Raw genomic sequence first — 27,074 nt, forward strand, 5'->3', positions numbered from 1 at the left:
AGATCTCGGGGTGGTAGCCCTCCTCTTTGATCTATGTTCTTTTCTAGATTTCAGGACCTGCCTGTACTTGTTTCCTCCCACCTCCCTGGCCGCTCCTTCTTGGACCTTTTCTTGACCTCCTCATCTCCTTACTGCTCAACATTGGAATGCCTTGGGGATCCGGCCTACCAGTCCTGGATAACATCTCTCTAGACCTTTGGCTCTTAATGCTTTTGGGGGGCTGTGAATCCTTTTGGTCTGGTGAGTCCTATGTTTTAAATGCTTCAAGTGTGTTAAAGGCAGAAAATAAAATACATAGGATAAAAAAAAGGAAAGAAATAATATCAAAGTCATAAAAAAAAAAAAGTTTGAATACGCTTCTTTATAAATGCATACTAATGAGATCTAGTGGTAGGCTGAATGACAATTAAATTTCAAAGCCCTGGTGAATGTAAATAGTGCTTCAAAATGATCTGCAACAGCTGTAATGGGACATGAAGATGCCAATGATTCCTATTGGTGGAAATGTCACAGGGACTGCTAATGTGCTATGGTTTGTTATCCATATCTATCAGACAAGGACATGCTAAGTTTGACTTGGAGCTCAGTAAAAATAAAGATGTGATTTTTCTCCCCATCTGTGATGGTTAGTTGTATGTGTCAACTTGGCAAGGTTACAGTGCCTCACTGTGTGGACAAACACAAGTCTAGTTGTTGCTGTGAAAATATTTTTTAGATGTGATTAGCACCTACAATCAGCTGGCCTAAGTAAAACAGATTACCCTCCATACTGAGGATGGGCCTCATGCAATCTGTTGAAGGCCTTAAGAGTAAAAACGGAGGTTTCCCAGAGAAGGAGCCTGCCTCAGGATCAGAACAGACAGTCTGCTGGAGTTTCCAGCCTGCTGCCTGCACTATGAATTTTGTACTTGCCAGACCCTGCAATTGCATGAACCAATTCCATAACTCTCTCTCTTTCTATATCTATACATATATATAGATACATATGTATATATATATATATGTTGTTGTTAAGTGCTGTTGGGTCAGCTGTGACCCTGTTTCTGAGGAGTGGCTGGTGGGTTTGAAATACTGACCTTTCAGTTCAAACCAGCTTGCAGTTCAGTCCTTATCCTACAGCGCTACACCTAGACTCCATGTATATTGTGGTGTAGGATAAAGCCCTGGACTGTAAGGTCGGTTTGAACTACAAGGTCAGTGGTTCAAACCCTATACAGGGTTGCTATGGGTTGGAACCAACTTGATGGCACTTAAAACAACAATAATATCTACATAAATATTGATATATATGGAGTCCTGGTATGGCACTGTAGGATAGGCAATGGACTGCTAATCACAAAGTTGGCAGTTTAAACCCACCAGCAACTCCTTGGAAACCCTTTACAGGGTAGTTATAAGTCAGAAGCAACTTGATAGCATTTAACAACAATGAACACTGATACATATCAATACCAAAGGGGACATGTTGTTATTGTTGTTAACTGTCCCTGACTCATGCACACCAGAGTGAAGCCCTGCCCAGTCCTGTGCCATCCCCAGGATGAGTTGTAGATTGAATTGTTGTGATCCAGAGAGTTTTCACAGGCTGATTTTCAGATGTCAATCACCAATCCTTTTTTCCCAGTTCCCCTTTGTCTGGAAGCTTCCCTGAAACCTGTACAGTTTTACAGCGACATACAAGCCTCCACTGATAGATGAGTGCTTGTGTTTGAGACGTATGGGTCAAGAATAGAGCCCAAGTCTTCTGCATGAAAGGCAACAATCCCACTACCAAATTACCACTGTCCTCAACCCTGGAACACAAAAAGTACTTATAAAATATCTTTGGATGAATGAATGTATACTAGCTAATTTAACCCTCACACAAACTTGATGAAGTGGATGTTATGATTATATTGTTATCATCATATCCTCAACTTAAAGATGGAGAAACTGAGGCCAAGAGGGTCCAGTGATGTGTGGGGTGTTGCTGGTCAAGAGGGGGAAGAACTGGCACTTGAACCCAGGTCCCAGGTCTCCTTACTAGCGACACATATCCCCTTCCTGAGCCTGCTGTCAGGGGCTCGAACCCCCATCCCCGATTCTGACTCCCTCCCTGCTTGTTGGGTCCCAGTGAGTATGCACTCTCCAGTTTCCGGGACAGGAAGAAATCGAGGGGCCCCCGGTGGTGTCTTCGTACCTTGTTGATGCTGAACTGCCCCTCAAAGCGGCAGCCTGCCCCATTGTTCAGTGGGATCTTCATGGAGTTGTCAATGTGCCCCACTTCGTGCCTGCCCATCTCATCTTGAATATCCAGCCCGACCACTGTGGAACCAAGGAGAGATCCGTCACATACACGCCACAGAGGAGGGAGGGAGGTGGAGAAGTGGCCCTTGCTCTCCCTAACCCTCCAGGCACTTGGAGTGCAGAATGGGGGATTTCAGTCCCTGCACTCCAGAAGCTCACAGGTGGGGACCCAAACCATCAGAGGAAATCAGGCAACAGAGGGGAAAGAGGGGGCTTGACAAAAAGGAGACAATCCTACAACTTTTCTGTTTCTGTGTCTGAAAAGGAAGAAGGGGAAAAGGGAGTTAGTTGGTGGAAACCAGAAGCAAATGGGTGCTAGTGATGAGGACTCCAGGGGTGGGGTTGGAGGGAGGCCCTGGAGGGAATTTGGGCGGTGGTGTAAATCCTGGGTTTTTAATCAGCTGTGTGGTCTTGGCTAAGTCACTAAACCTCTCTATATGCCTCAGCTTCCTTCTCTGTAAAATGGGAGTGATAATAAGTGAAGCTTCCTTGGAAGACTATTATGAGGATTACACAGTTAATAACTATAGAAAATGCTTAGAACAGGACTTGGTATACAGTAAGCAGTTGTTAAATGCTATCGAATTGGTTCCAACTCACAGCAACCCTGCACAAGGTTTCCGAGGAGAGGCTGGTGAATTTGAATTGCCGATGTTGCAGTTTAGTGCATTAGGCCACATACAGTAAGTAGTGCTTGATAATGCCCAGAGTCTGGGCTCACTGGGGGCATAGGCTCAACCATCCATCATTCATCCATTCACATCTTCCCTTACTCAGCACGACGGATGCTCAGAGGGAACAGGCAAGCTCTGACCTATAGGAGCTTCAGTGTTTTCTCAGTTCTTCAGGACACTAAATGGGAAATCTGTGACCCGGAATCTTGATTCTAACTGCAGTGTGTGACTCTCAGGCACCTCACTGTGACTCAGTTTTCCAATCGGTACCATGGGCAGACCAATGCCAACTGCATTCCCTGAGATGTCTCAAGTGACCAGGAGGAGGAGGGCATCTGTCAGATTCTGGAAACGTAGGAATTTCCCTGGCAGGTGCACTAGAAAGGAGGGTGCGCTACAGAGAAGCAGCTGAAAGCAATTTTAAAGTGAGGCAACAATACAAAGGGGAAACTAGGAAGAAGCCCTAGTTTCGGCTGTGGGGCTGCGAAACTGAGGGCCCATCCATAGACAGGACTGTGATGCAGCTATTACCAGTGATGCTTGCATGTCAGGAAATGCTGGAGCTGTAATGGTAAGCTGAAAAGAAATGCAAGCAGTTTGGCTCAGCAGTGCCAGCTCCAGACACAGATATGTGTCCTGATGTGTGCTCTGGGCTGCTCTGCGCAATCTGACAGCTAGAAACCACCAGTGTCTCTCAGCAGGGGAACTGGTAAGTGAACAGACCCCGAGGTAATGCAGTGCGGCAGGTTAAGAGAAGGAACGAATTCACACACAGGACGAGCAGCTCAGAGCAGACTGAAGGCTGAGAGTGGGGCCCAGGAGCTCCCACTGTCTCTGTTTGTGTCCTGAGCAAGTTATCTAACCGCTCTGTGCCTGTTTCCTCATCTAGCATAGATTTGTCATGGGATTAAAAAAAAAAAAATCAAACCAGCTCCTTACTATGTGCTAGAGATTGCTCTGGTGGCTATGAGCTGAGGAGTCAGTTCTGACTCATGGCGACCCTGTACAGAGTTTCCGAGGAAATCTTTACGGGAGCAGAAAGCCTCATCTTTCTCCCATGGAACAGCTGGTAGTTTGGAACTGCTGACCTTGAGGTTATCAGCCTGACTCATACCCACTTGCTACCAGAGCTCCTTAGAACTAAGTGTCTTTTATGTATGAATGTGTGCATGCATGTTCTCTGTGGGGAAGATAACACCATGAATCCCATCTTATACATCGGGGGAAGCAGAGGCAAGAAAGGTTAGGGAACGTGTCTGAGTGTCTGAGTGAAAAATGAATAGAACTTAAATTGAAACCCAGGGAACCTTGTTCCAGGGACCACAATCTTAGTTACTCTGCCAGAGGCCCTCTCATTTTTTTTTGTTTTTTCCTTAGTGGTAAAAATAAATAAAACATTTGCCCATTCAATAATTTTTACATGTAGAATTCAGTGACATTGATTGTGTTTATCATATTGTACAACCATCGCCACTGTCCTTTTCCAACCGATTTCCCCACCCAAACTCAGAACCTCAGTGTCTCCTAAGCAAGGACTCCCTTTATCTCCTCTTTCCCACTCCTGGTTACTACCAATAAGTTTGGGTTTCTATACATTGGCCTGTTCTGGATATTTCATAAAAGTGGAAGTGCAGTTGGAAAGGAATATGTTTTGTCCAATTTTAAGTCCTTTGCCCATTTTATGAATGAGTTGTCTTTTGACCTCATGGATTTGTCCCTTTGTGATTGACCTATTTCACTCAGCAGTGAAGGTTTTCAAGGTCTATCCATGTGACAGCAGGCATCAGAACACTTCTCTTTATAGCTGAGTGGTATTTCACTATAAGTGTGTACCACCTTTTATTTATTCATTCACCCGAGGATGGACACTTGGGCTGTTTCCATCTTTTGGCTATTTGTGAACAATCTGCAATAAACATGGGTGTGCACTTCTCATCCTATTTTTTCTCCTCCTGAACTTGATACCTTGCTGTCACTGTCAAGAATACATACAGCAAAACATACACCAAATCAACAGTTTTTGCAAGTCCAATTTAGTTTCAAATTGTGCAACCATTCCCACCCTCCTTTCCTGAGTTGTTTCTCCCTCATTTATAATATAAACTCAGCATCCTTGAAGGCTCCTATCTAATCTTTCGAGCTGCTGTTGTCAATTTCATCCTACCAAGATATTTACTAAAAGCATAATGCTCAAGGCAGGCCATTTTTATTGGTTGATCTAAACTATTGTTTTAAGATGACTTCAGGGGATATTTTTGGTTTAAGGTTTAAAGATGATCTCAAGGCAATAGTTTCAGGGGTTCTTCCACTCTTTATGATTTCACAAAGTCTAGAGTCCATGAAAATTTGAAATTCTATTCTATATTTTCTTCCTTTTTGATCAGGATTCTTCTATGTAATCTTTGATCAAAATGTTCAGTAATAGTAGGGTAACTGCTCACCTTCAAGTTCTTCTGGTTTCACGGGAAAGGAGGCAGTTGTTCATGGAGGCAATTAGCCACACATTCCCTATCTTTCTCCTATTCCGGACTCTTCTTCTTCCTCTGTTGTTCCAAGTGTATAGAGAGTAATTGTTGTGCTTTGGATTGCCACTTTAAGTCCTTTGTCTATTTTATGAATGTGTTATTTGTCTCCGACCTCTTTAATTATCACAAAGGAAAGATGTCACTTTAAATGACCCAACCCATAATATTTTCAATTGTCACATATGTATGTGAAAGCTGGACAATGAATAAGGAACACTGAAGATGAATTACATACAGTGTTGGCCAAGAAGATTAAATATACCAAGGCCTGTCAGAACAAGTACAGTCAGAATGCTACTTACAAGTGAGGATGATCCAGTCCCTGGAGAAGGACATGATTGGCAAAGTGGAGGGTCAGTGAAAGAAGGGAAGACTCTCAATGAGATGGATTAACATAGTGGCTACAACAATGGGCTCAAACAAAGCAATGACTGTGAGGATGGCATGGGGCCAGGCATTGCTTCATTCTGTTGTACACTGGGTCACTATGAGTTGGAACTGACTCCACAAGACCTAACAATAACAATTTGTTTTTTGTTAAGCTGTTGAAGTTATATATTTTGGTTCTTAGACTGCTAGATATATAGTCTCTGAAGATATTCTCCTAGTTGCTATCTTGTATTTTGATTAACAAAAGTTTTCATTTTATTAAGGTACCATTTATTTATTTAGTCTCTGGATATTGGTGCTTTTGTTATAGCATTAGATAAGCCATTGTTGAAAGCCAGGTCTGACATTTCCCCCCTACTTCCAAGAATTTGAGGGTTTTAGTTTGTACATTTAGGTTCTTAATCCATTTTGACTTTGTGTTTTGCATGTGCTGTGAGGCATGGTTTCTGTTTCATTGTCCTGTGTGTGGAAATCCAACTTTCAAAACACCATTTAGTGAAGAGAAAAACTTTTCTTTTCTCATCGAATGGACTTAGCACTGCAGCGTAATGAGTTATTGAAAATGTCTCTTCTATCCAAAGTCTTTGTAATTTCCACCAAACGACTTTTTCCTGATGGGTCTGGGTAAGAGAAGGAGGAGGAAGATGCTCATAGGATTATATGGTTCAGTTGTGACTGACTGTTAACAGGGCTAATTGTGACTGTAAACTCTTGGAACTCTTAACATGGATATAAAGTAAGCCATCTCAGAAGCAGGATCAGAGAATCTCACTACCACCAAGAAAGAAGAACCAGGAGTAGAGCACGTCCTTTGGACCCTGAGATCCCTGCGCATGGAACCTCCTTGGTCCAGAGACAGGAAGTTGTGACCTTAGAGAATTGGCAGGGAAGCAGTAGTAGCAGAACCAAGAGCCAGAGCATGACACAGCACAGCGGTGGGATTCTTGGCTCTCAGAGTGAGTAAAGTGGAGTGTCTTAGGGTAGGAGATGCACTTGTAGAGTGGGCTGCCTCCAGGAACTTAATAGGAGGAACTAAGTTTGCTGAACTATGGAGCTAACGCTGAGTGACTTTGGACAGGGGCTTACAGTGGAGTGGTGTGCCCTTTGGGCACTTATCAGCAGTGCTAAAAGAGCTTTGTAACACTGACTGAGTAGGGCAGAGGTCAAAGGACTGCTCGGCTGAAGTCAAGAGGTGTGCTTTCAGGCATAACTGAGAAGAGGCTGTCCTGACTGGAAGAACTGTGCCCTGAGCATTTCAGATCATTAATTGTAACCTGTCAATTTTCCTAATAAATTTCATAGTCATGAGTATTGTCTCTGAGTTCTGTATGGCCACATCAATGAATTATTGAACTTAACTGAGAAGTAGAGAGTGCAGTGGTAGGGATGGTTGGTGTCAGAATTGGTAAGGAAGGTTGGAAGGTGGAGGCAAGTCTGATCTCAGACTCATAGGCATTGGTTTTCAGTTTGATTTTTATTCCCCTTTGTGAAGTCAGAGGAGGTATGATGCTGCACCCACACCATTTATTAGCCATTGCATGAACTTAGGATCCTTGTCAAAAATCAGTTGACCATAGATGTGTATGCTTATTTCTGGACTCTTAACTCTATTGCTTTGGTTTATGTGTCTTTTATACCAGCACCAGGCTGTTTTGATTACTGTGTTGTTAAATGCCATCAAGTCAGTTCTGACTCATAGCGACCCTGTATAGGGTTTCCAAGGAGCAGCTGGTGAGCTTGAACCACGTGCTGTGAGGATCAACCTGGCTTTGCCGTCCAGCACATTTACCCACAGTGCCACACCAGGCCTCCTTAATTACTGTGTACAACACAATATGTTTTAAAATCAGGAAGTATGTGTCCTACTTTGCTCTTCTCTTTCAATATAGTTTCAGCTACTTGAGGCCTCTTGCCATTCTAGATACAGTTGAGGATTGGCCTTTCTACTTCTATAAAGATGGTTGATGACATTTTGGGTGTGATTGCAATGAATTAGAGGTGATATTGTTAAGGTATCAATATGATCCCAAACTAAGTCTTCCAATCCATGAACATGGAACATCTTTCCATTTATTTAAATCTTCTTTACTCTCTTTCAGCAGTGTTTCATAGTTTTCATTATATAAATCTTTGCCTTCCAGATAAGATACATTCCTGTTGTTCGTAGGTGCTGTTGAGTCAGTTCTGACTCATAATGACCCTATGCAAAGCATTGCCTGGTCCTGTGCCATCCTCACAACTGTTGTGTTTGAGTCCATTGTTGCTGCCACCATGTTAATCCATCTTGTTGGGGAGTCTTCCTTTTTCCACTGACCGTCCACTTTACCAAGCATGATGTCCTTCTCCAGGGTCTGGTCCTTTCTGCTAATGTGTCCAAAGGTTGGGAGGTGAAGTCTCACCATCCTAGCTTCTAAGGAACATTCTGGCTGTACTTCTTCCAAGACAGATTTGTTCTTCTGGCAGTCCATGCTGTTGTTGTTGTTATGTGCTATGGAGTCGGTTCCGACTCATAGTGACCCTATACAGTGTTTCTGAGGCTGTAAATATTTATGGGAGCAGAAAGTCTCATCTTTCTCCTGCGGAACAGCTGGTAGTTTCGAACTGCTGACCTTGCGGTTTGCAGCCCGATTTGTAACCACTTTGCTACCAGAACTCCTATACTTCCAATATTCTTCACCAACACTGTAATTCAAATGCATTGATTCTTCTCTGGTCTTCCTTGTACATTGTCCAACTTTCACACATATATGAGGCAATTGAAAATACCATGGTTTGGAGCAGGCCACCTTAGTCCTTAAACAATCTCTTTGCTCTTGAACGCTTTATTAAGAAGTCTTTTGTAGCAGATTTGCCCAATGCAATATATTGTTTGATTTCTTGACTGCTGCTCCTGTGACTGTTAATTGTGGAACCAAGCAAAATGAAGTCTCTGACAATTACAATCTTTTCTCCATTTATCATGTTACTTACTGGTCCTGTGGTAAGGGTTTTTGTTTTCTTTACATTGAGGTCCAATCCATACTGAAAGCTGTAGTTTTTGATCTTCATCAGTTAGTACTGCAAGTCCTCTTGGCTTTCAGCTAGCAAGATTGTATCATCTGCATACGCAGGTTGTTAATGGTTCTTCCTCCAATACCGATGTCACGTTCTTCTTTATATAATCCAGCTTCACAGATTATTTGCTCAGTACACAGAGTAATAAGTATGGTGAAATGATAACGCTGACACACACCATTCCTGATTTCAAACCATGCACTATCCTCTTGTTCTGGTCAACTTATTCTTGTTGTTGTAAAGTGCTGTTGAGTCGGTTCCGACCCATAGTGACCCTGTATAGGGTTTTCCAGGAGCAGCTGGTGAGCTTGAACCACTGACCTTGCAGTTGGAACGGCTTTGCAGTCTGGCGCATTAACCCACAGTGCCATACCTCTTAGATACTAATGCAAATGGAATTGTGTCCTTAATTTCTCTTTTAGATTTTTCAATGGTGGTAAATAGAAACCCAGGTGATTTTTGTTGTTTGACCTTATACCCTGAAACTTTGCTAAATTCCTTGATTAGCTCTAGAAGTTTTCTTGTAGACTCTGGGGATTATATCATCCAGAAATAAATATCATTTTACATCTTTTCCAATTGGGATACCCTTTGTCCTTTCCTTGTCTATTGCTCTGACTAGAACGTCTAGTACAATATTGAACAGAAGGGGTGAGAATGAACACCTTTGTCTTCCCAGTTTCAAAAGGAGGTTCTCAGTCTTTCTCCATTAAGTATAATGCTGGCTGCTGATCTTTTGTATTGAGGAATTTCTGTTCTATTCTAATCTTCTTGAGGGTTTTCATCAAGAAAGGGTGTTGGATTATATCAAATGCCTGTTCTGCTTTTACACAGATGATCCTATGGTTCTTTTCCTTTGTTCTATTGATGTGGTGGGTTGGTGTGCTACAGTGAATGACTGTCTATTAGTGAGTCAGCCTTGCATTCCTGGTGTACCTCTCATCTTAATGCATCCCAAAGGATTCAAGATGTGGCCTGACCCAGACTAAGAGGTAGACAAATGGCAGCTGTAGTTACTATTTGACTAATATTGCTTGTAATAATAAGAATAGCACCAAAATAGTCACTGAACAAGAAACCCCAGGGTTCCTTATAGTGGGCCCCCATTATGTAAAAAGGAAAAAAAAAATAACCCCTCAAATATGATACGTGTTTGCAGACACACACAGCTAAAGGTGGGGAGAAAGGGACTCCCAACTGATAATAGAGGCTTCCTCTGGAGAAAATATTCTAGGGAATACAAAGGTGGAAAAGGAGACATAAAACCTTTTTGTTATATATTTTTCTGTCTTTTTAATGTGTCTGTATTTGTAAAATATAATGTGTCTGTATTTGTAAAATAATTTGTAAAATGTATTCCTGTATAATAAAAACCATTTACAAAAGTTGACTATGAGGCTGTACATGCAATATGATCTAAGCCCTGCTTAAAAATGCACAGAATGGAAGGAAGGCCAACTAGAAGGAATTACGTCAAAATGTCAACCAATACTAGCGCTGAGTGGTATAATCACAGGCAGTTTCCTGTCTCTCTGTCCCTCTGGATGTTCCAAAGGGGAAAGATAATTAGTATGCTTCATTTTCCCCCTCTGTAATAAAACTTAAAGTTCTTTTAAAGAAAAGCCAAGGTGTTGTGGGCGAGCAGAGCCTGCAGTCCAGGTGGGAAGCAGGGCAGTACTGCCAGTAGCCTAAGGCTTGCCTGGTCCCTGCTGGGCCGCTGCCCGGAACTGGGCCAGAGCCTGGAACCACATCCCTCCCCTCCCTTGCCCTACCATTCCCAGTCCTCTGTCCTGACTAAGAATTTCCTGCTTCTAGAGATACAACCAACTCCTGAATGAGAAATTGCCAGAAAAATAAATTTTTTTTAAGAGAAAAAGAAAATAAGACCAACCTATTCCAACCGGTTCCCTGGCTTGGGGCCCACAGTGGATTCAAATTCATGACGTACTTCCCACCCTAGGATTCCAGAGCAATAACAGAGCTGATTCTCTTCTTGTCTCTGGTGGGAAACCCACCCAATGTTCTTCCCTCAGCTGTGCTCTGTACTAGCAAGGGAGGGAGTGGGTGGAAACACAAGAGAGGCAAGTGGTAGCCAGGCTGGGGCAGAGGGAGAGCCAAACCTCAGTTCACATATCACCAGGCCCACCTGACACCTCAGGTCAGAGATCCCATTTTACAGATGAGGAAATTGAGGCTTAGAGATGTCACTTTAGCCAAGATCCTACAGTTATACTAAGCAAAGCAGCCAACATGAGACTCCAAATCAAACTGCAAATGACTTTTGTTTTATACAAGTAATTCATTCTCCTGGTTAACATAAACAAATGGTGGGAAGTTAAAAGGAAGTTTCTTGACTCTCCCCTGTAACAAATGCTATTGGAACTCCACCCAGACCCTTTTGACTGGATGGTGCACCCACATGTCAGCTCCTGCAGGTGTTGGCTGTTAGCAGCTCAGCCCTATACCTTCTGGGTCAGCTCTTAGCTGACTGCAAGGTTCCTTGCCTTGAAATGCTTGGGAGGTAAAGTGACCGCTGCCCCCCTCCCCACGCCCACCCTACATGAACACACACCTGCAGTTATTAGTCAATAATATGGATAATAACAGCTTTGCCCCTTGCTACTGGGTGGAGCAAACATCGTGGGGTAATTTACACTCCAGAGATCCTGTGGGATCAGGCTGAGATTAGACCTCAGTGGAATACACATCTTTGCTTACCCTTCTGCCCTGTCTTCTGCTTCCCTCCCTTCCTTACAGCCTCCCCAGGAGAGCCCTCTCCCCATGCATCATGACATGAGAATCCCCATTCCAGATTCTGTCTCTTAGAGACCATAACTTAAGACACTCACTGGCAACCCCTGTTAGCAATTTCTTGAATGCATCTCCAAGTGTACACATAATACCTACATTTTCCTCAAAAGCAGAGTAGAGAGTACCACAGCCTGTGGACTGTTTGCAGCTTGCCCTATTCATATGTCATGTGTCTTGGCTGGCTCTCTGAGAGATTTACCTGAAGGGGTGTCCTGCCGGAGCAGGGGGCTGTTGGGAATACTCACATTCGCAGTGCAAATTAGGTAAACTGATGTTCAGACTGACGTCAATTTTGCCCCCGCTGTCCTTATCCGGATCATCGACGTAGAGCTCATTCACGCTGAGGGAGAGACAAACACAGAGGAGTTCATTGAGATGGGACTCTGGTCCCGGCTACGGACAGGCAGGCACACCTTCACTTGGTGACCACAACGCAGATCCTTCAGACCCTTGTCTGGGCAAAGCCAGCACATGTCCCCTTCTCCACTGAATGGTGGCCTCATACTGAGAGGGCAGGGAGGCAGGATGAGGTGAGGGTAAGAGCACAGGCAGAGTCCCATTCCAATCCTGGCTGCGGCACTTACTATGTGAACCTGGACAGCTGACATCACCTTGGAGAGCTCCTTCCATTCAATGAGGATAATACTACCCACTAGAAGGAGCTCTGGTAGCACAGTGGTTACGAATCAGGCTGCGAACCGCAAGGTCAGAAGTTCGAAACTACCAGCTGTTCCGAGGGAGAAAGATGAAGCGTTCTGATCCCGTAAAGACTTACAGCCTCGGAAACCCTGTACAGACTCGCTATGAGTCGGAACCGACTCCACGGCACACAACAACAACAATATTATTTTCAAAGCCAGTAGTATAGTCTAGTGTGGTACTGTAGGCTGCAAACCAAAAGGTCGGTGGTTCAAAGCCACCAGCTGCTTCTCAGAAACCCTGTACAGAGTCGCTGAGTAGGAATTGACTCAGCGGCACTTAATAGCAACAGTATAGTTTACTCTGCTCGCCCGCTGCCTCTCTCTCCAAGGACTCCAGTGACAATCCAGAATCATCTCCCATCTCAATATCTTTAACTTAATCACACCTGTAAAGTTCCTTTTGCCATGTAAGGTAGCATATTCATAGTTCTGGGGACAAGGTGGACGTTAATCTGTCTACTACAATGGGCACAATTTGAGGCTAAGTAACTCTGCAGGCAACTACATCACCTTGCTGCCAGGGGCAGAGGATGAAACAGGACAATTCTGGGATGTTAGCACACATGGTTATTCAACAAATACTCCTAAGACCTTCCTAAAAACAAGGCTCCAGGAATTGACGGAATACAAATGACGCTCAAGTGTAACAACAATTGTGAGGATGGCGCGGGACCAGACAGTTTCATTCTGTTGTGTGCAGGTTTGCTATAGGTCAGAGCCAATTCGGCCGCACCTAACCTAACATAAACACCTGCCTGGCATAGAGCTTCATGAACGAGAGATAAGAGCACAGTGGATGAGCTTTAGTCTTTGGTTGCTGACCCTTGACTCCATTAACCAATAGGTGTCCTCATCAGGGGGCTTAGGGTTTGCATTCGTCATGTCACATCTGTTTCTGTGAAATGTGCTGATGCCCATTTTAAATATGAGAAAACTAAGTCTCAGAGTGGTTGAGTACCATCCTTAACGTCACACAGCAGACAATGGCAGCACTGGAATCCCAACACAGGTGGTGACTTGTGCTTGAGTCCCAGCATCTCTGAGGCCCTGTACCGCCTCCCTTCCCTCTCCCCCTTAGCATCCAGGGTCATGGGAGAAAAGGAGGTGGGCCTGACTCTCTGAGGCTACAAGGTGTGGGGAGCAGAGAAAACAACAACAAAACCCACTGCCACTGTGTTGACCCCATGTGTGTCATGTAGGGTTTTCAAGACTGTGGGCTTTTGGAAGCATGTACCAGACTTTTTTTCAGAGGTGCATCTGGGTGGTTAACCATTTATGCCACCTGGGAGCTGGGGCAACAGAGAACACAATGAGGAAAGGCAGCAGAGAGAGGAAGGGAAGCTCGAGCAGGAGGGACTATTCTACAGTTAAATGTTCATCCTATGCCTTCAGCACCCATTTTCTACTACAGCCTTAATTTAAAACTCAGGAGCTTGTTGAGTAATAAAGTTGCTAAGTGATTGAGGAAATGGTCATCAAGGGAAGGCGGGCCCCAGCTTTTCTTCCCAGCCCAGTGTGCGGCTTCCTTGAAGCCTCTCATCTTTCCCACCTGGCTAGGCAGGGCCTCTGCATATCACTGAGGGATTGTGGGATGATGTCACCCCTGCCAATCCTTGGGTGGTGATCTCAGCGAAGAGCAAGGTGAATCCCGGGTGTGGCACCAAGGTGAGCTCACCCTCCAGGCCCCAGGAGGCCTCTCCCAGCCCATCAATGCCTGTCTTCTGAACTAGAAAAAGTGGAGTGGGCAGGCTGGCTCCTTGAGGCTGAAGGCTGCCCAGCAGGAAGGGACTGAGGTGTAGGAAGGAATGGCCATGTGCCAGCCACAGAGTCTGGGCCAGGCTGGTTATGTAAGGGAAGAACTGGCTGCTCCCAGTCTTCCTCCTGGAGGGCTTGGGGTAAATACGGTTCAACCGCCAGTGCCAGCACATGATGAGGTCAATATGGTTGCTTTCCTTGTCCAAGGCAAATGTGCCAGGCTGCTGGCTTCCTGCCAGACCCAGCCAGTGCCTCGTGCCCGCCCACGGCCCCCACGCGCAGGTGCAGGAGTGCCAAGGTGAACTGGCTTTATTGGTAGGGGCTGGGCTGGTATAAGTCTGCCAGAAATCAGCCCACCTGGAAGACAAAGTACATTTTGTGGATGAACTACTGCTTGGAGCCCTCCAGGCTGACTCCTCCTCTTGCTAATATAGGCCAAGGAGGGGCCTGTGGATAGTGGCAGACAGAGGCCATTCATTACCTTGCTGGGACAAATTGCTTCACCTCTCTGAGTTTCAACTGTAAAACTGGGAAAGCTTTCTATGGAACTTCAAAATAGGCAAAATAATCTATGATAACAGAATTCAGAATAATGATGGGGGAACTGACTGGCAGTGGGCACAAAAGAACCTTCTAGAATGTTGGAAATGTCTGTGGTCTTGATCTGGTTGGTTGGTGGTTATGCTGACATATACATATGTAAAGATTTACCTTTAACATATGTGGGCTTTGTTGTATGTGATATTAGTAAGACCTGCTAAAGCTGGGACCTGTCAGAGAAGAAAACACAAATATTTTCCACTGATAGTGAGAGAAAAGTGGTAAAACAGCATGGTAAAAGGCAGAAAGCTTTTGAGGCCATCAAGTTACCACCTGTTCTCACAAGTTTCACTGTATGAAGGGGTTTCAAAAGGTTCACGGAAAATGGAGTTAAAATACAGGGGAATTTTTCCAGGAATTTTTTACGTCCCTTTGTACATATTATAACCCACTGCTATCGAGTAGAATCTGAACTCACTGTATATACCTTACTTAAAAAACGAAAACAGAAAGGGAGGAGGAGCAGAGGGAGAAAGAATCGAGGGAAAAAAGATTCCAGCTATTTACCAGGACTGATTAAGGAACTTTTGGTAGCGTAGTGATTATGAATCGGGCTGCTAACCTCAGGGTCAGCAGCTTGAAACTACCAGCTTGTTCCATGGGAGAAAGATGAGGCTTTCTCCTCCCGTAAAGATTTACAGCCTCAGAAACCCTGTACAGGGTCGCTACGGCACATTACCACCACCACTAGGATAGGCACATTACCACCACAACTAGGATTGAATACAGATTAGTGGGTTAAGCTGCAGGCTGCCCAGGGCAGGGGTGTGTCTTTTTCTCTAAGGGTTTAGAACAGGTCCTTTATGATAAAAGGAATGAGTTCAAACCCAGTCCTCTGCCACCTACTATCAGCCTCAGCTTCCATAGATTTGTTTTTGACAAAAGGGACAATTACAGTGTCTGTGTCATGGATTTGCTGAGAATGTTAAACGAGAACCTGCAAAACACAGTGTTTAGTAGCAATTAACTGCTGCGTCTCCTCTAGCCGGCGTCCACGATTTTTATTGTTGTTGTTAAGTTTCTTCTAGTCAGTAACCTGTATAGCGTTTCTGAGGAGTGGCTGGCGGGTTTGAACTGCAGACCTTATGGTTCAAACTGACCTACAGCGCTACACCAGGACTCCGTTACTGCTGTTAATAAGTATTAACGTTTGCTGAGCTGATAAATCATGTAGTTAGACACTAGCAGTGCCCACTCAACAACATTGGGGTTAATGTATGTAAGGCACTTAGCACGGCACTGGTATAGTCTGTTGTTTTCAGCTGCCCTAAACTTGACCTTGAAGTCCTGGGGACGCTATATACAATAGAACAAAATGCAGAACATGATTGGTTGTGGATTGGACCATTGCAATCCATAGGGTTTTTACGAGCTGATTTTTGTAAGCAGATTGTCAGGCCTTTTTTCTTAGTCTGTCTTAGTCTGGAGGCTCCACTGAAACCTGCTGAGCATCATAACGCTCTAACTTCCACTGACAGATGGGTGGAGACTGCACCTGAGGCGCCTGGGTCAGGAATCAAACCCAGGTTTTCCATGCAGAAGGTAAGAATGCTATCAATGAACCACCAATAACTGGTTTATTCTAAGGTCCCTTACAAAAGCTGACTTTGCTTCTAACTAAAGCAAATGTCCCAGTTCTGAGACACCGGGCAATATACTGGGTTCTAGCTCATTTAACACAACAACAAATTCACTAGGGCTTACTGTTTTCTTTCACAGAACCTTGCTCAGAGGAATATAAATGATTGGTCAAGACCCCACAACCAGGAAGGGGTGGGATCTGAACCCAGAATCACAGTTGCATTATACTGGCACCGTGGTAAAGTGCTCAGCTGCTAACCAAACACCAGCAGTTTGAGCCTACCAGCCACTCCAAGGAAGAAAAACATGTGGCACTCTGTATAGATTATCATCTTCCAACTCCCCTGGGGCATTTCCACTGCAGGCTATAGGGGTTGCTGTGAGCTCTGATTTGGTTCTGGCATACTGTCTGGATGGGACAGTCTATTACAAACCAAGAGACAAATGCCCCCAATTACACCTGTGATGCAGGTGTCTCGGTCCTTGTTGGCCATCTTCAGAGGCCCCCTACCTCACGCCCCAGGTGCATGCAGGGTGTGGAGACACTCTGGGGTCCACTCCCTCTATGCCCCCTAAGGCCTCCTCCGTCCTTTCCACCTGTCACACCCTGGTAAGCTTCAGCCAGACTGCCATGCCAGGACTGCAGCCCCTAAATGTGCTTATAGCTTCTGCTATTGCCAGAAGGGACGGAGGGAGGAAGGGGTCTTGGTGAGCAGGCAGATATGGCCCAGTGAGCTCCCACGGTGAAAACTCCAGGAAGCAGGCAGGGCACCAGCTGGTGGGAAGTGGGGGTGGGGTGGGGGCACATTCCAGGTGGGGTACACCACACTACGTCAGAGAGCTGGCCCAGTGGTGGCCATGTAGGGTGACAGGTAGAAGGGGGCTGGAAATGTGTGGGTCAGGGGAGCGTAGGTGGAATGTCACGGAGGGCTCTGAAATTCTAGGTTGAGGCGTGAGTCTGATGACATCCATGGAAAACAATTTCATTAGCTTTTAGAAGAGCACTTAAATAGTTCAGATTCCTGTCCCGAGTCAGACCGCTGCTGCGTTTCCTAATTCGATTTAGTGGAAACCTATACAGTGTGAGGCCGGTAGCCAGAGTTTGCCAGGTGAGTGATGTAGGTTATACAGACACACTTGTGGGACCCTGAGTTTTAAATTCCATTTGTTACAGGTAAAAGTAAGAGTATCCCTTCTCCACTAAGTGGATATCCCAAAAAGTCCCTCCACTCCACATACCTCCTTGGTTCTGCTTGGCCCCCCACTGGCCCAGAAAACTACTCAGCACCTTTGCCTTAGGGTACTGTTCCCTCCTGGCCTTGGGCACCACCGCCACTGCAAATCCATCTTCACAAGAAGACATCTTCCTAAGGCAGAGCCTGATCTTGGCACACACTAACAGCCACCCCCAACCCCACCCCCGCCCCCAAAGGCTTCAGGCCTCCTTTTGCTAAGAGCATGGTCCCAGTTCCTGGAGGTGAGATCCAAGCAAGCTTCTGTCCTAGCTCTGGTCCACAGTTTGGGTCTCAGGGCAGGAACCTCTGGGCTTGGAGGGTGACCTGGCTCCTTGTCTTGGTTAAGCCAGTGGCCTCCCCACTCTGGGTTTGCCACAGAAAGCAAGGGTTTCCTTCTTCAGTGTCTGAGGACACGGTTCAAGGTGGCCTTTAAGTTCCCACTGGATGGACGACATCTCCCTGCTTGGTCATTTACTCCAGAAGGGTACATCTAAATCTTTGAGTAGAGTCTGACCAAACAGCAGTGGCTCCCATGTTCCTATGAGGAGTCCTTTCCCCAAAACTCTCCATGCAGGAGACTTGGCTTTGATTCCTGGTCAATGTACTTCATGTACCATCATCCTTCAGTGGACGGTGGTATGCTACTATGATGCTAAACAGGTTTCAACAGAACATCCAGACTAAGACAAACTAGGGAGAAAGGCCGACTTTGGACAGTCAGTAGAAACCTTATGGATCAGAACAGTCCAACCCACAATCTAAAATGAGGCTAGCACAGGACTAGGCAGTGTTGTGTTCCATTGTGCATGGGGCTTTGAGTTAAGGGCTAACTTGATGGCGGTTAACAACAACCATGCTCCCTGGTCTCCAAAATGCTCTGGGCAGGAAAGGGAGGTATGAAACATCAGCAGATCTGTGTCTTGACTCTTCTTCTACCATCACTTGCTAACCTTATTTGACTTTACCTCCTAGTGGCTCCATTTTTCCAAGTGTAAAGGGGGGTCAACACAGTGGTATTACCTGAGATGATCAACATAAAGTGTTATGCTTGGTGGCTGGCCTCTGGTCCAGTGAAATTATAACAAGAAAGTGCAATAGATTGTTATTATCTTACAAACGATCATTCTTGTTAAAGATCTTAGATTAATAATTATGAAGAGTCGTCAAAACGAGGCTGTCAAAGGCTGGGACGTTCTGCTGCCACATTCTATGAGGATAGGGCTGCTCCCTGGAACTATGAAGTGTCAGCACACTCTGTGAAGCCACCTTCCCCAAGATAATTATCAGTCTGTCCGAAGCCCACACAAATATACCTCCCTCCTCCCCCATTGTGCCCAGCCAGAATAAGCATCATATGTCACTGATAACCATGGGTCGGGGTTGAAGTGACGTTGATCCAACCAGTGGTGACCTCATTTCCTTGGGTGACAATCTCAGGGAAACTGACGTGCTGTGGTCACAAAACTGCCCGGGAGAGTCAGTCCCCAGGAGAGAAAAACCGACCTTTGGCTCTTCTTAAACCATCAGCACTTCCTGGAGGGTTATGGGAATCGAGATGCTTCTGACAAAGGGAAGACCCCCAAGAAGCCTCTGAATTTTTCTGTGTAGTCCTTGTTGTTGTTGCTAAGTGCCATCGAGTCAGTTCCAACTCATAGTGACCTTGTATAGGGTTTTTCAGGAGTGGCTGATAGGTTTGAACCACCAACCTCACGGTGATCCTGCATCGCAACACTAGGACCCGTTTTGACTAATAAATGTGAAAAGAAAAAAGGTTTATTAGTCAGAAGGGTAAGCACTGGACTTCTAACTGCAAGGTCAGCAGCTCAAAACCACCAGCCACTCCTTAGACAAACAATTTATGAGGGTAAACTGAATACTTACTGCCATTGATTTCAACTCACAGTGATCCTTTAGATCAGGTAGAACTGCTCCCCAGGGTTTCTGAGGCTGTAAATCTTTATGGGAGCAGACAGCTTCAACTTCTCCCCATGGAGGAGCGAAGCTTAACCCACTGCACCCCCAAGGCTCCTTGTTGTTATGTGCCGTGGAATCGATTCTAACTCACAGTGCCCCTGCACAGGGTTTCCGAGGCTGTAAATCTGTATGGGAGCAGAAAGCCTCATCTTTCTCCCGCGGAACAGCTGGTAGTTTCAAACTGCTGACCATGAGATTAGCAGCCCGATTCGTAACCACTAGGCAACCAAAGCTCCTTAAATCTCCTTGGTAAACTGTATATAGCACATAATTTGATATTTTAACCATCTGTAAGGGGGGGAGAGTGTCTTATAGATGGAGCCTCTGGGACAGGTATCTCTTCTCATGCCCACCCCCTCCTTCTCTCTAGTCCCTCACCCTGAAAGTGGGTGGGAAGTGCTTAGCATAGGGTCGGACACAAGGCAAGCACTCATCAACTGGCCCTGACGTCTTTACTCTCCCATCTCCCTCCTCATCTTTCTTGCTCCTAGGGCTGTGTGTGACGCAGTGTCCCCGGGATGCCACCAGAGCGGGGAAGAGGATGTCCCCAAGAAGGTACCCCATCTGTGGCTGAGCAGTGGGAACACAGCGTGTTCCTGAGAAGGCACAAGCCTCACCTTTGGCAAACAGAATGAGCAGTCCCGGCTTGTTGGAACAGCCCTTCTTCACACGCTCAAAGCAGGTAGAGCCCCCATTTGCTGAAGTTCTGTTGTCAGAAACACTTTATGGTAGTGATGAGTAATCCCACCTGTATGAAACGCCCCGGGGCCTCAGTACCCTGCCTCACTACTGGCTGAGCGAACTGATGGCGTAACAAGTCATCCCGCCAACATCCTGAGTGGGAGGCTGTTCTAACTCAAGGGAGTGGGGGCAAGAGGGAGAAGGAAATTCACATTTAAAGCCAGTTACCATGGAGTTTCTTCTGCCTCATGGCGACCCCACGTGTGTGTCAGAGTAGAACTGTGATCCTCAGGGTTCTACTGTGTATTTATTGAATAGCCTTAAGCCCTTTTTGGAGTTCCATGGGGAATAACTATGAAGGCAATAAGTGACAGAAGAAATAGATCCATTGACCTACTAATAGTAAGATGTGTCAGGCCCTCTGTTAGCTGCCTTTCTGGTAAGTAACCTTACTTCGTATTCTTAAATGTTGTCGAGTTGGTGCCAATTCATAGTGACTCTGCATAGGGTTTCTGAGGAACAGTTGGTAAGCTTGAACCGCCGACCGACCTTGCAATTCAAACTGACTTGCAGTTTAGCTTGTTAATCCGCAGCGCCACACCAGGATTCCTTGTTTAAGTCTTACAAAATATCCCAGACCTTCAGTTCCCTGACTCTCCAATCTCCTGTTGTATTTTATTAGTACTTTGTTCAGAGCATTTATCACTAGTGGATACATTCTACTTTTGATTCTTTTTTGACTGTTTCCACCACTGGCATTTTCAGCAACTCTGAGCACTGAACCCACATAAGACATTAATAAAGTAAACCTGGTCCCTGCTCTCTGGGTGCTCAGGAGAAAGGAGGAATGCCCATTGAGGTACGGCAGTGCACAGGGCCTGGCCCATCTTGGGTCCGTGTATTCTGTTTCTGTTCTCTCCTGCTTGCTTTCTTTGTTCCAGTTCCACCAGCTTTTTGTCTGTTTTATACACACACACCAGTTAATTCCTGCCCGAGGGCCTTTGAATTTGCTAGTCTTACTGCCTAGAATGTGCAAAAAGCCTCCTGCGAAGTGCCTGGGATGGGGTTGGGGGTTCAGGCATCACTGCCCACACACTGTCGTATGTGTCTCTGCCCCACATTGCTCAGAACACAGGTTTGAGAGACTGGGGGCTCCTAATGGTATGATGATGGTCAGTCCGAGCCTCCATTTCCCCATCTGCAAACAGAGGAAAAGGGGTCCTGGTGTGGCGCTGTAGGATAAGCACTGGACCGCAAGGTCAGCTTGAACCACAAGGCTGGTGGTTCAAATTCACCACCTACTCCTTGGAAACCCTACACAGGGTCAGTAAGAGTTGGAATCAACTCGATGGCACTTAACAACAAGAAGGAGAGGACGACTACCTCCCTAGACTCTGTGAAGATTCATGGCTGTCATGCATGTACAGCAACCAGGGGCATCTTGGGTGAAGTGTCTATGTATTTAGCTTCTTATTACCTTGTGGCTGAGAGGAGGGCTAAAGGAAACCAAGAAATTCCATGAGTGAAAAAGAAAATTCCAGAGTTGAGCGGGGGAATGAGTGTCCAGGGCCCATCCCCAAGATGACTTTCTGTATTGTAAACAAAGAAATGAAGAGTCTGCGAAGCTTCAAGGCGGTGCCAGGGGCAGGAAGCTCCTGGTTCTGATTCCCTTTCCAGAGGGGTAGCAGATGGGGCCAGGGCTGAGTAATTCCAATGGCATTTCTGTGTTCACGCATCCCAGAGCATTTATTTACTAGGCTACCCGGACAATGAATAATTCTAGGAATCAGGGGTAGGTCCATCCTGAGTCAAATGCTGTCAGGAAGCCCCCACGGATTCCTGAGTGTGGGCCTGAGAAAAGGGGCTAGGGTTGAGTTGAGGGGGCCAGGCTCTGATGTCAGCTGCCTAGCCCCCCTCCGGTAGGAAGCTGTTCTCTTCTCAGAACTCTCCTAGCTCTACCATCAAATGATCCTGTGATGATTCAGAGGGGAAAAAGCCCACTGGCCAAACAAAGGCACAGCGGAGCTGAATAAATTATGTCTGTCCATCTGTGAACTCACTATTTCCACCCTACTCCATTTTCTCATTGGCTTTAGCTAAGCAACGTTCACTTTAACTCTGACTTTCAAAGCCTTTCAAGAAATGGAAGAGCAGTAATGCCACAGGTTTGGGAACCAAAGTTGGATGGCTCAGAGGTTTCTTTCCCTTTTCAGGCCCCTCCCTCCTGTCTGGCATCCCAGAGAGCCCTAGAATGTCCCAACAAGGGGCCTGACTTACACTTCTGTCGTTATGAATCCGGTGAGCTCCGAGAGGAAGAGGAAGAGGATGAAGAAGCAGCAGCAGATAGAGACTGGAGAAAAAAAACACCACAGGCATGTTAGGTGGGGTAGGGTGGGGAGTGGGTACTGATACATGGAGACCATCCCTTTTCCTCTTGCTTCTCCTGTCCTCCTCTTTGGAGAAAAATTGCTTACAGGGGGAAGGAAATAGGCCACCAGATGGGGCCTCAATATGAAGTCCACCCTCTAGAAAGGCAGGCCACCTTTGCTACTGATTATCCCATCCAGACTGACCTCTCTACCTGGGAAGATGGTACTGGGCCCCAGCCTGGCTCTTGAAAGCAGAGGTCAGGGCAAAGAGCAGTTGGTCATCCACAAAAGTGCTCTCTTTATATATATGAGGGTGCTTTAAAAATTCATGGGCAAACGAAAAAAAAAAAAAATAGAATTTTTCCACAAGCTTTTAGAAATTCCCTTGTGTATATATATTTTTAATTTTACTGACACCAAACAATCCAAAGATCTCACATAAAAAGTCCATATTTTTGGCTTCTCTGTAACACTTGATCCTTGTTTCCACACACACTCCAGTTTGCCACAGACCCCACCACTCCCTCTTGTCTCCCTGATCCTGTGGCTGAGGCAGAGTATCCACTGAGGGTACCATCAGTGTTCTGTACCTATCTCCATCAGAAGGAGGACAATGAGGGTACTGAAGCTGTATTTCAAGAGGAGGGACAATTCTTGATGGAAGCAAAGTCCCACGTGTATGAAATGCCGAGTATGGAAAGAACAGAACTGGCCCACTGCATTCATACTGATCTCACCTGCCTGGCCCCTGGAGATATTTGAGTTTGTGGTTCCTGGTATAAGGCCTCGGCTACCCTTGCTCATGGAATCAAGTCCCAACCCTTTGGTACTCAGCTCTCCAGCCCTGTCTCCTGATACTTCTGCCAAGACCTACCCACCTAGCTAAGCCATGAGCTGTTCCCTAAATAGGTGCCTCATTTCTACTTTTTTCCTGTGGATCCTGTACCTGGGATACCCGTTCTCACTGTTCCTCCCACAGTCATTCTCTCTGCTTGGTGAACTCCTACTCAGTCACCCAAGTTGAGGCCCACCTCAAATATCTCCTTTTTGGGAAGCACTCTTCACCCTAAAGGTGAAGAAGGTCACACTTTCCTCTGTGTTTCCACATATTGTTGATTATCTGAGATGGCCTCTCCCATAGACTGACATCCTGAAAGACTAAAACAGCCTCGCCGCAGCACTTGGCGTGGGGCTGGGCACACAGGAGGCATTCACGGTAAGGTAGGGAGGAAGCCCTCCAATCTATGACATGAGAGCTGAACATGCCTCACTGGGGCTCATCACAGAGGACTGTGGTAGACAAGAGCACAATGTGTTTCCACTCTTCACCTGCTGTGTGACCCTGGGCAAGTTACCTAAGCTCTCTGTGCTTCAGCAGCTTCATCTGTAAACTGGTAACAATAGTAGTACATGCCCCACAGGACTGCTGCAAACACTTAAATTAGACAGTATCCATAAAGGTACTGTGCTTAAAAAGACAATCACCCAAGCATTAGCTAATTACTAGGGTTGTCAGTTGGGAGATGTTGGAGACTTTAGTGAGTCAACAAATTGGTTGACCTTTACTTTCCTGCAACGAAAAAATAATTTTTGGTCCCACTTGCTGGTCTGGCTACATTCTTAACAGCCTGTTCCTGGACAGGTAAAGCCATCACCACAGATACCCAAGCCAGTTTGTATTTTCCTTAAAACCAAGCGCCAACTTGCTCTGAGCAAAGAGGAAAGAGAATGAGTTTTTGTGGAACACCTACTACATGCACTATTGTGGGTTTATCCACAGAGAGCTCATCACTTCATACCTCCATCAGCCCTGAAGGGGGATGAGCCCAATGCTAAGCATGCCCACATCCATGCACCAGCTTCCATGGGGTTGTCTCTAACTCATGATGGCCCCATGTGTGCCACAGTAGAACAGTGCTTCACAAGATTTTCAATGGCTGTTTTTTTCCAGAAACACATCACCAGGTCTTTCTTCTGAGGTGCCTCTGGGTAGACATGGCCCTTTAACCTTCCATGTTAGCAGTTGAGCATGTTAATCTTTTGCACTACTCAAGAGCTCTGCTAAACAGGCTTCTTGTTGTTCAGTGCTGTTGAATAGTCAGTTCCAACTCGTAGTGACCCTGTTTAGGGTTTCTGAGGAGTGGCTGGTGGGTTTGAACTGCCAACTGTGTGGTTCAAACTGACCTTGAGGTCCAGTGCTTATCCTACAGTGCCACACCAGGACTTCCAAAGTTGTGGAAATGGAGGTTTAGAGTACAAGAGCAACCAGCCCAGGGACACATTCTACTGGGGAGTGTGCGGAGAGCAGGATTGGAATAGGTATGTTCCAGAGACCCTGTGAAAAGGAACCCCCAGACCTCAGACCCCAAGTGAGGGGTGGGATGTCCCCAGAGTCCTCACCCCATTTCTACAACCACACCCATATATGAGGGTGGGACAGAGGGCACTAGAATGACTCCCAATTTCTCCAGACCTTTAGGAGAATTGTGTGGGTCAGTGTGTAAGGAGTCTGCTTTACATCAAATAGGTAATATATGTCTATGATTTAAAAAAAAAAAAAATCAAGGTGTATAAGAAAAATCAGCGGTGTGTGTCTCTCACTCCTGACCGCCAGCTTCCTGGTTCAGAGGCCACCGATGTTATAACCTGTGTGTCCCACCAGAAAGTTCTGGGCATATAAACATAGGTGAGGAAGCTTTCAAAGGTACATGGGAAAATTCCATTATCTTTCCATTCCATTTTTCTAGGAACATTTGGCAGTCCCCTTGTATGTATAAGCGCCCTATTCTTTACACAAACTGTAGCATCATACCCTTCTGAACCCCAGTTTTTCACATTTGAGTGCGTTCCACATTGGGTCAGGTGTGGTGGCTGTGGAGGAGTGGAGGTGCTTTTATTTTTTTAACAACACAGCTCTTAATTTCAAATGTTTGCTCTAATTCCTGAATAAATGTATTGGAGAAGAGAGACTGTAAATCTAAATGTGGCACCTGTCCTTCATCTTCTCACCTGAAGAATCACAGCTATTGTGCAAGAATCACACTGAGCAAGCAGAACCTCCTTCACCTGGAATCTTATACCTTTTCTGAATCACATAGGACCCAAATTTCAGAATCATTTTTACCACTAAAGTCTTAACTCCCCCTTGGCTACTGTAATGATGAACAGGCACAAAATGGGGAGGGTTTTTGAGGTCAGTGCAGACTTAGCTGGGTCTAGATCTGCTGGCTGCGTTCCTTGGACCATGCTTACACATGTGCTCTAAAGCTCTAGCTGGGTCTAGACTGGAGGGGTTCGACGGGGATGGGAGAGGCCTCCTTTGAAACCTTTGTGCTGACGCTTGGGCAGTTCAGCAGGCAAGAATCATTATTGCAGGCAGAAGTCTGCTCAGCCAAAATCCAGGTGTCCAACAGCACTAGTCATACTCAACTGTGTCTGTCCTGCCTCCCTGTCTCCATACTAGGAAGACAGTGACAATGTCTCAAGAACACTGTGGCCTCGGGGTCTTAAACAGGCTCTAACTTGGTTGCTGTCACTAATTACCATCAAGTCAATTCAGACTCATGGCAATTCCACGTGTGCAGAGTAGAACTGGGCTCCGTAGGGTTTTCGAAGCTGTGACCTTTCAGAAGCAGATCGCCAGGTCTGTCACATTCTGAGGTGCCTCTGAGTGAGTTCATGTTGTTGTTGTTGTTAGGTGCCATTGAGTCAGTACCGACACATAGCGTCCTTATGCACAGCAGAATGGAACACTGCCTGATCCTGGGCCAACCTCACTATTGTTGCCACACTTGAGTCCATCAATGCTGCCACTTGGCCAATCCATCTCATTGGGGGTCTTCCTCTTTTTCTCTGACCCTCCACCCTACCAAACATGATATCTTTCTCCAGTGACTGGTCCCTCCTGACAGTATGTCTGAAGTATAAGAGACAAAGGTTAGCCATCTTGGCCTCCAAGGAGCATTCTGGCTGCACTTCTTCCAAAACGGATCTATTGGTTCTTTTGGCAGACCATGGCACTTTCAATATTCTCCTCCAAGACAATAACTCAAAAGCATCAATTCTTCTATAGTCTTCCTTATTCACTGTCCAGCTTTCGCATGCATATGAGGTTACTGAATGAGTGAGTTCATACTGATCAATTTTTGGCTAGTGTCTGAGCATTTAATCATGTGTATCCCCCAAGGACTTGATCTCAGAGAAGGTACAAAATAAGCATTTGTTGAAAGAATGAATGCAAAACAGGAAGGCAAGTTGTTGTTGTTGTTAGGTGTCATCAAGTCAGTACTGACTCACAGAGACCTTATGCACAGCAGAACGAACCACTGCCCGATCCTGGGCTAACCTCAAAATTGTTGCCACACTTGAACCCATTGATGCTGCCACTTTACCAATCCATCTCACTGGAGGTCTTCCTCTTTTTCTCTGACCCTCCACC

The 27,074-nt window shown here is 45.7% G+C and overlaps 1 protein-coding gene across 1 annotated transcript in view; it reads right to left on the bottom strand.

Moving 5' to 3' along the window:
• The window catches only part of ERGIC1 (endoplasmic reticulum-golgi intermediate compartment (ERGIC) 1), a 154,698-nt gene that overhangs the window by 39,770 nt on the left and 87,854 nt on the right, over positions 1-27,074 (bottom strand). The window contains 3 exon segments of the mRNA XM_006864845.1: positions 2,180-2,304; positions 11,986-12,080; positions 22,545-22,617. Coding sequence (XP_006864907.1) covers positions 2,180-2,304; positions 11,986-12,080; positions 22,545-22,617 — 293 coding nt within the window.

Source organism: Chrysochloris asiatica, unplaced genomic scaffold (assembly GCF_000296735.1).
Source record: "Chrysochloris asiatica unplaced genomic scaffold, ChrAsi1.0 scaffold00071, whole genome shotgun sequence".
Taxonomy (NCBI): Eukaryota; Metazoa; Chordata; class Mammalia; order Afrosoricida; family Chrysochloridae; genus Chrysochloris; species Chrysochloris asiatica.